Consider the following 14,313-nt stretch of genomic DNA (forward strand, 5'->3'; position numbering starts at 1 on the left):
TTAGCACAGATAAAGATAAGTGAACATGTTTTGTTACCATTTGTGGACCACACACAGTGCCATCAGCCACATAGGCATAATCTCTTCCACCTAATCTCACTGATGACCCAATAGTTATGCATACATGTCCTTGAGTAGATGAATAAACTGCAGATCGAACATCACTTTTGTAAGTAGTATTATGTGGCCAAACACAAGCCAATTTTCCACAAAGAACATCCCTGGAAAGGGAAAGCAAAAAATGTCTTATCGTGTTGTCTTTTAATGAAACAAAGTTTTAAATAAGTATTGTATTACATAAACTGTAATATGTTGTTTAACTGATAGTAAAAAACCAGAAAAATGCCACAATGACATTATTTTATGGTGCACAGCTATATGTGAAACAATTAATTAGCACTGTAGCAGAATTGAAAACTACACACTGAACTCAAATGTTCAGACCTGCCTTCATTTCCTATTTTAGAACTCAGTTGGGAAAATTCATCACCTGCTCCCACTTTGCTAAAGCTTGACTAGTCTCCCTATTTCTTACCCAACATTTGTTGACAGTGGCTGACTTCATCTATTTACACTTTGTGTATCTTTTGAGCCCCTTCTGATTATGCTCATGGTACCTGCCATGATCTTTAGTCAGTAAATCTATTTAGTACACAGACACTCCGTTTCAATCCCAGGATTCTTCCAACCTGCTGATATTTCCAGTCATTCTGCACTCCTCTCTTGAGAATTCAGAAACTTTTAGATCCCATTTTTTGGCATAAGCATACCAAAGTTTATTCCATAGACAGTTTATTTAGCCATTTATAATCTATCATTGGGTAGAACGCTGGCTTGTCTAAGAGACTTCCAATAGTCCTAGTTTATGCCCTGGAAAATCATCGATGTCACTTCTTGCTCTTGGAATCACTCAAATCTATCAATTCTTATCCTCAGTGGAAACAACGATTCTTAGTTATTGATATGTGTCTGTGGAGCATGCCATTATTATCTCTCCAAAAGCCTTCCCTTTAGAAATTTCATCCACTTGTCCTAAAAGACCATGGGGGGCTTTTTTCTTTTCTTTTCTTTTCTTTTTGCCTTGTGGCTTGCAGGATTTTAGCTCCCAGAGCAGGGATTGAATCCACACCCTCTGCAGTGAAAGCACAGAGTCCTAACCACTGGACCGACAGGGAATTCTCCATGGGGTGGCTCTTTAAAATCACAGGGATTAGCTTAATAGCATCAAGAAGTGAAGATTGAAATGAGAGTGGGATTCAATACCCAAATCTCTTTCCAAGTTTTTCTCCCCTCCAGCTTAATTTTTCTAGGTTTTCCGATTGAAATAATTCTTTTGATGGTTGCTCTATTCTTTTTCTATGGAATATACCTTAAACCAATTTTGCATGGTAGGCCTTTTTCTAGTCTGGCTATTGAAATACAAACTCTTCCTCCAAAGTCTGTTCTCTCAAAATTTGCATTTATGGTTGAATTCTTGGAATTGGCACAATCTGCTTAAAGCAGATGAATTGAGCTACTGAATTCCAGTCTCATCTAGTGATTTTATTTTGGGAAAATTCATGTACTATTATCATCTCAGATGAAGTCCAGATGAGTCATGCCTGCTAACTTTCACAGTTCCCGCCACCTCTCCTTTTCCTTCTTCCATGGTAGTCTTAGACCAAGGATGACACACATGCCTCTGGCCATCAGAGAGAGATTAAGTGTGGCTGACTTACCACCATCTCCTGTCTCCGTTGGTATCCACTGTGGTGTAACTCAGTCTGCCTGATCACTGGTGCTCTCAGTTGGTATCTAACAAAGTGTGGCTGATTATACTTTGCCTTTTAGAGATAATCAGGGTCTCTTCATGAGATCTCACTTCATTCATTCATTCATTCATTCATTTTGTGATTCCAGAGCTCCTCTTTTAATCCATTAGTCCTCCTGTGTTGGGGCATGTGGGAAATTCCGCATTCTCTGCACGTCATACTTAACCCATAGTAAACTCATGTGGAGGCAGGTGGTGGAGGACACTTACTCCCATTGAACTCGACACCTTCTTCGGCCATTTATAATCTTCATAAAGGAACCAAGTTGTTTTTCAACCATGCTGAGTGTGGTGCTTACCTAAGGATTTTACAGTTTTTCTGACTATGTCCTGGAGGTTAAAGAAAGTCCTACTTCTCCCTGGATCGCTTGATTTTAACTGAGTCTTTTTATATTCTCTTCCCACTCTCTTAGTTCTTGAATTTGGCTCTGTTACTATTCTTTAAACCACTTCCAGGTATAATCACCAGCAAAAAACGGTACCTATGGGTAAAACTTGATGAGTTTGGGGATAAGGACACGCCCATGAAATTACTAGCATCATCAAGGACATAAACATATCCATCACTTCCCAAAGTTTCCTCCTGCCCTTTGTATTATAATTATTATTATTTTGTGTGTGCTAAGAACAATTAGCAAAAGATCTACCCTCTTGGAAAAGTTTAAGTATACAATGACATGTTTTTAAAGCTATGGGAACTAAGCTATACAGCGATCTCCAGAACTTATTTATCTGCTACTGTCATTTTCTAGCTTTATTGGGGTATAACTGAAAATAAAATTATGTTATTTAAAGTGTACAAAGTGATGATTTGATACATGTATACATTGTGAAATGATTCACCCCACTGAGTGAATTAGCACATTCTTCATTTCACATATTTATCCCATTTTTGTGTGTGAATATGTTTAAGTTCTGCTCTCTTAGCAAATTTCATTTATACAGTAATTATATAATAATTGTATTGTATAATTATATAACAATTATATAGTGTTATCAACTATAGTCACCTTGTTATACATTAGATCCTCAGGACTTATTCATCTTATAACTGAAAGTTTGTACCCTTTTACCAACTTCTCCCTAGTTTCCACTGGCAACAGATTTTCTACTCTGTGTTTCTACCAGTTCATTATTTTTTATTTTGAATACACATATAGTTGATACTATTCAGTATTTGACTTTCTCTGTGTGTCTCATCTCACTTAACATACTGCCCCACAGATTCATCCATGTTGTCACAAATGTCAGGATTTCCATCTTTTTTAAAGCTGAATATTCCATTGCCTGTATTCCACATTTTTGATCCATCCATCCCTTGATAGACACTCATTGTTTCCATACTTTGGCTATTGCTGGATCATAAAGTAGTTGTATTTTTAATTTCCATATGTTTTCCATAGTGGCTGTACCAACTTACATTCCCACAAACAGTGTACAAGTGTTCCCTTTTCCCCAGTGGACTTGTTTGTTGGGAGGTTTTCAATTGCCAGTTCAATCACCTTATTTGCTATTGGTCTGTTCAGATTGTCTGTATAGTACATATAGGATACTCCAGTATTTCTCCCTACAGGGAAAAACTGGGTAATGGGCATTTTTGCCTGCTTCTTATGTACCGGGCCTGGGGGTATAGCAGCAGAGTGTATGTGTAGGGGTGTTCCTGTGTCCATTAAGAAGTGCTTTGATTTCTACAATAAATGGGACTCTAATGGAAGTGCCATTGATTAACAGTGCCAACCTGTTTGGAAGCCTGTTTCTTGGGTGTTAACTGCAAAAGCTGTGGTGCAGACATGTGTACAAGCTTCCAGCAGAAGATACTGGTGATTTGAATTAGGCTACAGGGAGATGCTGGAGGAGGAGGCTGCTGGCATTCCTGGTCCCTGGGCAGGATCAAAGGCAGGCCTTAGAAGCTTTTTAAATTAGAAGGCTGATTCTCAGTCAATACCTTTTAAAGCATGCACACAGACCCCTTTCCAGGTAAGACTGGAGATGGGCATTTTTGTCTGCTCCTTCTGTGCTGAACCCTGAGGGCATATTTATGAATGGAAGTCCCTTTGGCTATCAGAGTAAGATGACTTGGGGATCTGACCCTCAGGCAGCAGTGCAAAAGCTGGGGTGTAGAAATGTGTACAAGTTCTTTATAGGGAGATAGTGGTGACTTGGAGTGGGCTACAAAGAGATTGCAGGGAAAGTGTCTATCAGTTTCTCGAGTCTCTGGGGAAGATTGCAGTCAGCTCCTAGATGTGTGCTAACTTAGAAACTTAACCTTCAGGTAGCAACTTTCTTAGTATGCAGATGGAAGCCTTTCAGGGAAAGACTAGGAGATGGGTGATTTCATCTGTTCCCTCTGCACTGAGCCCACTTTCTACCTTCAGTAAGAAACATTAAATTTCTCTTAGTCTAGTCTCCTTACTAACACACTAGTAGGGAAAAAAATAAGAAAAAGGAGAACTGAGTTGGATAGAAGGAAAATACACATAATGTTATTTGAAAATATTCTCCAAATATACGATTTACGTCCATTACTATTTAGTGTCTCTTGACAAGAAATATATAATTTTTATAACTCAATGAAACAATCATTTTCTATATACATACTTCTGTTCACAAGGTAATGGTTGGGAGTTTTTAAAACCACAGTTTCCAAGACTATTACGCAGAGAATTAACTTCTTCAAAACAGGCAAATGGAGCACCTTGAGCACCTTAAAATGAAAATATGTCCTAAATTATTATTCTCGATGCCAATAAAACATTTGTCGATAAAATACTAATGAAACTCATTGCATAAGCAAAAAAAGTCATGGTCTTGATCATGCTATTTTTTTTTTTTTTTGGCCCTGTGTGTTCCCTGTCAATGCAAGTGGAAAGAAACAATTGTCTTATCTGACAGAAAATAGAAAATTATTATATCTATTGTAGTAAATTATGTTATGGTTAAAAATAATTTGCTGACCCCTCCCTGTGGGAATGCATCCTTCCTAGTCCAATGTACGTACAGGCTTGACCTGTAACTTACTCTGCTTAATGAAATGAGAGATTTGAGATGTCAGTTGGGGCAAAACCGTCAGAACTAGTAGATTGAGTGCCATATTCTCTTTTTCTTCTCTGATGGGGGACAAGCAATGTTTCAAGTAGAGGCTCATCAGTCAGTCTGGGTGTCATAGTGAAGAGTAAGTGTATTAGATATGGAAATCGCAGAGGTTTGAGGTTCATTTCCATTTCAACAAACACAGGAATTGGTATGTAGATGTGTAATTCTACTGCAAAATATGCCTAAAATGTGGCATTGTAGTTGAAGCCTGGCAGCAGGGGGCAAGAAGGAGAGTAATGCACGCTGTGCAATGCTGAAACTTCTGGAGAATGTGTCTTGGTTACTCCTGGCTGAATGTGACCAGATGGTACAAATACTCAAGAGAGAGATAAGGGAAACTCAGATAAGAATCAGTTATTTCAGAAACGGTAATAAAAAGAAATAGAGAAAGTTCAGAAATGTGTCCACCCTACAGGCATTGGGTTGGAGGATGACGGATGCTGGCTGCTGTAACCTGGCTAAGTCATTGTGTCTATGTGATTGTTCTGTGTCTAATCCACGGTGGGTGCTTCTCTGGTGGGTATTAACCTGGTGGATTAATACAAAGATCTTCACATGTTTTGTTCATGTCCATGTGTCTATCCACTTACTTCTATCCCAGAACTCTTGGCTCTAATCTTCCAATCTTCCAACATCCAGGCTTCCCACCGGCCTGCTTGGCCCTTTGTCACTGTCCATGGGTACCCCTCTAATCCAAACTCTGGCCATTACTCCTTCATGGGAAATGGATGACCACGTGGTCAAAATCTTTTAAGGCATCCTCCCAAGTGAGGCTGCAGTGTGGCTACTGTCTTTTTTCAACTTATAACCAGTACTGAGCCAACACACCTGTATAAACAAGGCTGGGCTTGTTCCTCCTGCGTCTGCTGCTCATAATGAGAGCCCATGTATCTGCTGGTCAGAGCCGAGGAAGAAGCAAAGGTGGAAGAGGGTAGAAAGACATACTGATCTAGATTTCCTGTTCATGAATTTGTCTTCTGCCCTCTCTTTTTCCTGAGCTTGAATCCAGATGAACGAATGACTTCTACCTATTGAACCATCTAACTCAGTGGATTTGACATAACTGAGCTTACGATGCATAGTTCTCAACAATTGGTCACTTGATGTCCGAAAACCAGGTTTTTTACCTGTACAGGGGCCAGTAGTGTGCCCAGAGCTGTTCTGTCAAATTGGTATAATTTTCCAGTTTAGACGGCACAGCTCTGCTCTAGAACCCCAGGGAACTGCATTGTTATTCTCCCGAGAGGCCTGGTAGAAGCCCCACACGGCATTTTTCTTTTTCTCATAACCCACACTTCTGGTATTGGATTTCTCTGTTTTATGATTAAAAATGCAGGGCTGTCTGCACTGCAGCTTGGATATGCTGCAGAGGCCTTTCCTGTTTTTACCTCCCTCGATTTTAGCAATGTTTCAGGCCAACCGGTAAATGGAATCAAGCGGCACTTCCCCATCTACTGCCTCTAGAACCCACAGAGGCCTACCAGGCACTGGACTTGTTTCTCTGTCATATGAAATGCAAGATACATACAGTCCGTCTTCTACTTTGTAGAGGGTGTCAGGTCATGCCTCTGATCACTGGACTCCTAAAATTTTACTGATGTGATGGGTTCCTAAATATTTCTTGAGTCTTATCTCCTGCCCCTCGTAGTACATGCATTTTACTTAGTCCTCCAACATTCTAGCTACACTTTGCTTATTTAGCCGGGTTAATACAAGAATCAATGATAAGGTGGATCAAAGTGACATTTTCTGGGATGTCCAAATCTCTTCAACTACATTATGACTGAAGGCAGGAGAGAGTAAACACAGCCCTGGAGCAAAACCCTAAATTAAAGACATGTGAATTCCATGTGAATGCAAACTGTTTCTAATTCTCTTTTCAGATAGGAAAAGGAAAGAATATATTTGCCAAGTCAATGGCTATGCTCCTACCACATAGTGGAGGTCACGCTGATCTGCTCCAGCACAGACACCACACCGGCAGCGTGGGTGCGTTACTTAATCTACTACTTGCCTGCGTTTGCAGTAGATTACTATTATCTTCCAGGGACCATCTGTTTTCTGCAGGGTCAACTTAATGACCCCACTGGGTCATTAAATGTAGATATTATATAGCCAACCACGTCTGCATCCTTTAGATCTTTAAGGGAAGCAATAACTCCTGGAAAGGCTACCTCCGTGGCCTCACCAAACAGACCAAGGAGCTAGGTATGGCACTGCACAAACTACCATCATGTCAACCCCAATGGTACACTCTAGGACTGAGAAAGGATTACCAAACGGACTTGTGGACCTGGTGGACCCATTATAAGCTGAAACTTGGCACGGACTCTACTTGTTCTCTGAGCCCTCAAAGTCCCTGCTCTCACAGAGAGACCATGATGAAACTGGGTTTCCAAGTACACATGCCAAATCGGACCTTGTCCACCAGTTTCCAAAATGCTTGGTTATTTCCCTTTCCCCAGTGAACAAACCCCTGGTTAAATGGTTGTCGGTCCCATTTGGGGGTGCACTAGGAGAACTGTTCACATGTATATTTGCCAAAGTGTTGTGTGGTTTTCCTTCTGGGCCTTTTAGTGCCCATTCAGTCAATGGTTCTGAAAACTGGCAAAGACAAATAACATTTTCAAATACAAATGAGCATCGAAAAAGCAAAAAACAAGAAGCAAACAAATAAAAAGTAACATCCTAAAAGCACAGCATACAGAAAATCGCACTGACCTGTCATTTATGAGAGATCATAGCTCTGCAGCTCTGGCTGAAATTTGGTTAAGTCAACTTAATCTGAAACTTGTTACTAAAGACAAGTTTCAAATAATTAGAAAGACGTTACGAATCACATACCATGTATTTGGTACAGACTATGAACCTTGTATTACAGCTGGGCAAATAACTGAACTTTGGTGTTATACTACCTTTACTCAATTAGCAAATGATTATATTTGAACGTCAGTAATTTTGATCTATTCAAATTTAATTTAATTCTTCTAAAAATACAAAATCATGTTGGAGTATTATGAATAATGACTGTCTAAAAAGCAAGCATATATGCATGAGCTTTTGAGTCAGTCTCAAAAACTGTTTAAAAAGCAAAATATAAAAATGAATTTTGATCGGTTGCCTAAGACTACTGTTATCCTAGCAGTTCTTCCGTGAGGAAATATGATTATATGTGAATGAAATTCACTCTGAACTTTTAAAGTTTCAGGCCATTAAAATTAGATTATGAATGTGTAAAATAAAAGGAAATGAAGTAAACTTTCAGAATCTACTGACTTGCCATTCCAATCTCTATATACATAAATACAGCTCCTAATTTGAGCTGTAAACATGGATTTTTGCCCAGGTAGCTAAAACCAAAAATCAAATCATGAGGAAAGGAATGTACAATATTATCCTGGACAATCTGAAACACTCCTACAAAAACTAACCTTTTTTCATTCCAAGTTAATCTTTATTGACCTTGTGATTCAGGTTTTTCCACTTCTAGAGTTGTGTGATATGTATTATTTCCTACAGAGGGATCCAAATTTAAGGCAAAAGAAATATGTAAGACAGGCCCCTCCAAGCCTCCGCCCAGGTGCCCTGGGACCTGGCACCTCCCATCAGGGGGCCAACGCCAGACCCAGGACCCCACAGGCCTTGCAGTCCACCCAGAGGGTACCCTTTGAGCATACAGCTCTGGAGAACAGAAGGGAGTGTGCTGCTGGGCCCCAGAGAAAGTGTGTGACAAAATGTAACAGCCCACCTAATACATAGAAATAAAAACAGAGAATCAGGCAAAATGAGGCAAAGAAGGAATATGTTCCCCCAGAAGAAGAACAAAACTAAGTGGAGATAAGCAGTCTTCTTGATAAAGAGTTCAAGGTAATGATCATATTAATACTAATATTAATTTTAACACTTAACTTTGTGTTGGAAAACTGTCAAGTCACAGTGGAAGATAATGTTCCAAAACTCAAATTTTTAGTTGAAAGTCTGAGTTTTACCCTTGGCAACAAATTCTGCCAGTTGTTTTCCTTGAAGTCACAGGCTCACCTCACTCATTTTTGATAAAGTGTCTGCCAAACACCCAACTCTTATAAACACAGTTTGTCTCAATTATTATTTTAAGTAAAAATGGTGTTCCATGACACAAGTGGCTAGTTCAGCTCACAAATCAACCAGTTGCACAGGTGCTTTACCACATCCTCCCGTACGCAACAGACGCGCTTTATGTATCCTTCCCACCTATCATGCAGAATATTAAGACGATAAGATGTACTCAGAACTGAGGCCTAATAAAATTACTAATTTCTACTGCTTCATCAAAGACAAGAAAAAGAGAAATATATAAGAAAGAGTGATACCTTTTCCAAATATCTTGGCACACTGGTTATCGGTAGTTTGGCATCGTCCATTGTAACAGTATGCAGTTCCCAACCTGCACAACTGGCCGTTCATTGCATATGTGTCAGGAATGCAATCACTGGAAGTCCCATTGCAATACTCGGTAAAATCACACTCTTGATCGACACTTTTTCTACAGGGAGTGCCTGCTGCTGATATCTAGGAGGAAAATGAAAATCATGTTCCGTGAATGGCTATTCTCAATTACTTACTAAGAGAAAATGAGATGTGTCTGATTATTGATACCTGAGGGAATAACAGAGACCGAAGACTGAGTAGGAAAAGGCAGGTGCAGTATTCATGATGAAGCCTGAAGAAAAGTAACTGTCTCGAAGGACAAAAGGACCCCTCCAACAGAGCTCTGTGTTCTACATTGAGAGGCCGTCAGACTAACCAGCATTTGAAGGGAGACTACACAGATTAGTTTAAACATACTTGTTCCTCAAAATTGGAGCAACATTGCCTCTACCATTTTCTTCTTGGAGAGACCCAGGAGACAAACTAGTGGGTTTCATACACACTACTATATTTAAAATGGATAACCAACAAGGACCTACTGTATAGCACAGGGAACTCTGCTCAATGTTCTACACTAACCTAAATGGGAAAAGGATTTGAAAAATTTACTAGAACTGGAATTAAAATATTTTGCATTATGGAACTTGCTTTCTTATCCAAACATATGTCTTGAAGATCATATCATATATATGTATATTTTTTTTTTTTTGCGGTACGCGGGCCTCTCATTGCTGTGGCCTCTCTCGTTGCGGAGCACAGGCTCCAGACACGCAGGCCCAGCGGCCATGGCTCACGAGCCCAGCCGCTCCGCGGCATGTGGGATCCTCCCGGACCGGGGCACAAACCCGTGTCCCCTGCATCGGCAGGTGGACTCTCAACCACTGCGCCACCAGGGAAGCCCCCGAAGATAATATCATATTATTGCATGCAATTTAGCCTGCATTTATTAACTCTTGTACAATATACAATAATTTATGTAAACATTCCAATACCAGTAAATATTAAGTTTGCCTTTATGGTTTGCTATTGCAAATAATCCTGAAATTAATATATTTTTCCTGAGCTTTCCACACATGGTCATGTTTCTAGGGTATATACATAAGAGAGAAACTCATGATGATGAATTAACTTGATAATTTATATTCTATTCAAAGATATGCAAAAATTGCTCAGGAAAGGGATTATAACAATTCAAAATTCCACAAACACTGTGCAGAAAAGAGCTCTATCCCCATTTCTTAGACAATATCTGGCATTGTTGTTTTTAAGATTGCCATTTGGATGACACTGCGTTATCATTTTTATTTATGTTTATCTTAATTACTGCAGACGATCAGTGAACACATTGAGCAATTCTACTTCTCATTGTTGTAAATTGCCTGGGCACTCCCTTTGCCTGTGTGCGTGTGTGTGTGTGTGCGTGTGCGTGTGCGTGTGTGTGTGTGTGTGTGTGTGTGTGTGGTGTGCGATTCGACTTTTACTTATTAATGTGTGAGGGTTCTTTGCATATTCTCTATGTTACACATTTTGTTGGCTATACATGTTATATCTTTTTAGTTAGTCATTTACCATTTATTTTACTTTACAATTGCATGGAGAGTTGTTTTTTTTTTTTGTATAGCAGTGTATATGTTTATTCTACTCTTTATCTGATAAATTAGAAGATGGTAAACTGTGGTTTCAACATAATAGAATAATCAGTACTAATCTGAGATGCCTTCTCTATCTCATCGTAGGTGTCCTTATATACCTGTGGTTGTTTATGCACTCTTTACTTTGTTCCCCTGAATTATTTCTAGAGTCCTTCTATCAATTCAATTAATATAGCCTTCTATTATCACAGTTCAATTTCCAACATAAATGTTGGAAACTTACCTCACATTTTGATGTACAGCATGATCCAGAACCACATTTTACTGAGCCTTTCAGTTTACATGTATTATAATCACAGCAGTCCTTAAACTGACAATCCTAAAATTTCATAAGAAGAAATGCTATTTTAGTTCAACCACTTAACAGTTCTTGTTTCTCAGCGTCTACTTAATACTCTCTTGTGTTCAACTTTTCAACTACACATATACTTATATTCAGTGAAGCTTTACTATTTTACTATTTCTAGAATACCCAAAGGCACATACAACTATAAGAACTAAATAAATAACATCTAAAATAGTAGTTGATTGAAAAAAAAATTTTAAAATAAAAAAATAAAAAATAAATAAAATAAAATAGTAGTTGATCATTTACATTTACTACCGAAAATATTTGGTAATTAATTCATAAATTGCCAACATGGAAATATATCATCTGAATTCCTAAGAGAAAACTAACCCCAATTGTCTTTTTAGTAACTTGTTTAGTAAAGTTTCTCTTTGTGAATAAATAAAGCTAAAGTAGAGTTAGGCAATATATATAATAAAAATGCATTTACTATAGTAATCATGTGCCATGTTTTACTACAATGGAAATTAAAAAAGGATATGTCTACATATGTATTTTTACAAGGTAAACGGCAGTTAGCTGTTACTCAAATTAGGTGATAATTTAAATAAAGTTAACAAACCAAATTTTTTTTTAAGATGTTGGGGATAGGAGTTTATTAATTAATTAATTTATTTTTGCTGTGTTGGGTCTTCGTTTCTGTGCGAGGGCTTTCTCTAGCTGTGGCAAGCGGGCGCCACTCTTCATCGCGGTGCACGGGCCTCTCACTATCGCGGCCTCTCTTGTTGCGGAGCCCAGGCTCCAGACGCGCAGGCTCAGTAGTTGTGGCTCACGGGCCTAGTTGTTCCGCGGCGTGTGGGATCCTCCCAGACCAGGGCTCGAACCCGTGTCCCCTGCATTAGCAGCCTGACTCTCAACCACTGCGCCACCAGGGAAGCCCCAAACCAAATATTTCTTCATGTAAATACATTGCATTTATACAATTCTTTAATATTTTTATATTCTTAAAACTTTTTAAAATCAAATATTTTCCATTTTCTCAAAAATCTGTTTCAAAGATATTGTCCTTAATAGAAGGTAAGATTCTTCTTCATTTAAAATTTTCCAAATGTTTCCAATTTTTCACATGTTTATGTGACTAGCTATGTATTTATAAATATTCCCATTATAGAAATAACATAGAATATATGGAGTAAAAGTTGAAGCTGTGGTTATGCCCCACAGATTCTCCAGGGGTAATCACTGTGTATATTTCAGTGTTTAATGTTCCAAAGTCCAATATCACTATATGAGTGGATGTGTGTGTATATATTCTTTCATGAAAAGTAAACCAGGATGCAAGCCCAAACACGTTTATCAAGACTTATTATGAGCAATCAGTTTAATTTATAACAAGGTAACTGGGAAATGGAGTCTCATTTTTTATTATTATTTCTCTGATTACTAGTGCGTTTGAACATGAATTTGCATTTTGTACAATTTTATTTATGAATTAAGTAATCACCGCACAATTTCCACCATTTTGCATAGGGATTTTTGTTTGTTTTCCTCTTTTCCCTTTAAATAGTAGGAGCAGCTTTCTTATAATCTCCAATTACCTTTTTTCTCTTCTGTATGTTGAGAACATTTCTTTGTAGTCTATTGTTGATCTTATTCGTGGTGTCTGTCATTTTCTGTAATTTGTAACATTCTTCTTCCTTTATGACTATGGGGTTTTATGTCTCATCACCAAGACCTCCATTATGCCAAGACTATAAAATATTACCAATACTTTTATTGCTTTTTAAAACTTATAGATTTTTTTTTGAAATGTATTCCTCTATATTTTGTGGAGTATTTACTCCAGTATTTATTACTAGTCACCTTATTTGTGAATACAGGAACAAATAAATGTACACACCTGCATGTGTGTGGGTCAGTGCAAAAACAGAGCTTCCACTTGTGTAAAATGGGGGATATTTATGAAGACATAGGTGTGAATGCCATTCTGCCAAAAACTACCTGGAACACATCTGAGTTGAAAAAGTTGCATTTATTACTAGTTTCCGGAAAGGAAAACACACACCATGGGGAACTGTATATACCTCAGTGAAAGGATCTAATTATAGAATCTGGGCTCCTTTTAGGTGATTTGGGGAGGGTTTAAGGAATCTAGACTTTGCTAGACTAGATACTGTCAGAAACCAGGGGTTCATCTATAGTTGGGTATTTTAATAATTCTTATCTAGACGAAGAAAGACTGTACTGATGCTAGGGTTGAAATTGGTAAAGGAATTACTCCTATTAGCCAGGAAAGGATGGTGTTTGGTCATTATTATGACTTTGACAATTTTCAGGTTTTACCGTCCTCAGACATAAAGTGAATGCCCTTGCTTAAAGAGTGGCCTTGCATTTTTTCCTTCATCCATTATGGTTACAGATGTTGACCTTGTATACAATTGTTTATTTTCAAAAGGAGAACATTGCAGCCTGTCTGTGAATGCCAGGCCAGCTCTTAGCAACACAGAGGCCCAGCTGATAATAGGTCAGATCCTACATGTCAAGGCTTATTTCTCCCTTACTCATACGGAATGCTTTGGATTTATAGATAAACCCTTATGACATTAACTATTTCCACCCTGGAAATAAAATGTCATATATCTATATAACTTTTTTTTTTTTTTTTTGGTGGTACGTGGGCCTCTCACTGTTGTGGCCTCTCCCATTATGGAGCGCAAGCTCAGCGGCCATGGCTCACGGGCCCAGCCGCTCCGCGGCATATGGGATCTTCCCGAACCGGGGCACGAACCCGTGTCCCCTGCATCGGCAGGCGGACTCTCAACCACTGCGCCATCAGGGAAGCCCTCTATATAACTTTTACACATTTAGAGAGTTAAATCAATTGATAGATATAAATGCTGATATATAAATAGATAGAGATGTATAGATGGCCCAGTACCACAGTGAATGAAATTAAACAGCCTTGCAGTATGTTCTGATATTTTGTAATGCAAAATTACCCCCAAGTCAATTCTTTTTCTAAAAAGTTCCTTTGTAGTTATCTACAAGAATCTAAAAGAAAA

General features: G+C 38.5%; 1 protein-coding gene across 1 annotated transcript in view; it reads right to left on the reverse strand.

The window, feature by feature from the left end:
* Positions 1–14,313, reverse strand: part of LOC132417754 (disintegrin and metalloproteinase domain-containing protein 18) — a 77,464-nt gene that overhangs the window by 19,810 nt on the left and 43,341 nt on the right. The window contains exons 13-16 of the mRNA XM_060001532.1: positions 11,186–11,281; positions 9,253–9,451; positions 4,409–4,514; positions 38–221 (exon numbers count right to left, since the gene is read on the reverse strand). Coding sequence (XP_059857515.1) covers positions 38–221; positions 4,409–4,514; positions 9,253–9,451; positions 11,186–11,281 — 585 coding nt within the window. The remainder of the gene's footprint in view (positions 1–37; positions 222–4,408; positions 4,515–9,252; positions 9,452–11,185; positions 11,282–14,313) is intronic.

This window comes from Delphinus delphis, chromosome 21 (genome assembly GCF_949987515.2).
Source record: "Delphinus delphis chromosome 21, mDelDel1.2, whole genome shotgun sequence".
In the NCBI taxonomy this organism is placed as follows: domain Eukaryota; kingdom Metazoa; phylum Chordata; class Mammalia; order Artiodactyla; family Delphinidae; genus Delphinus; species Delphinus delphis.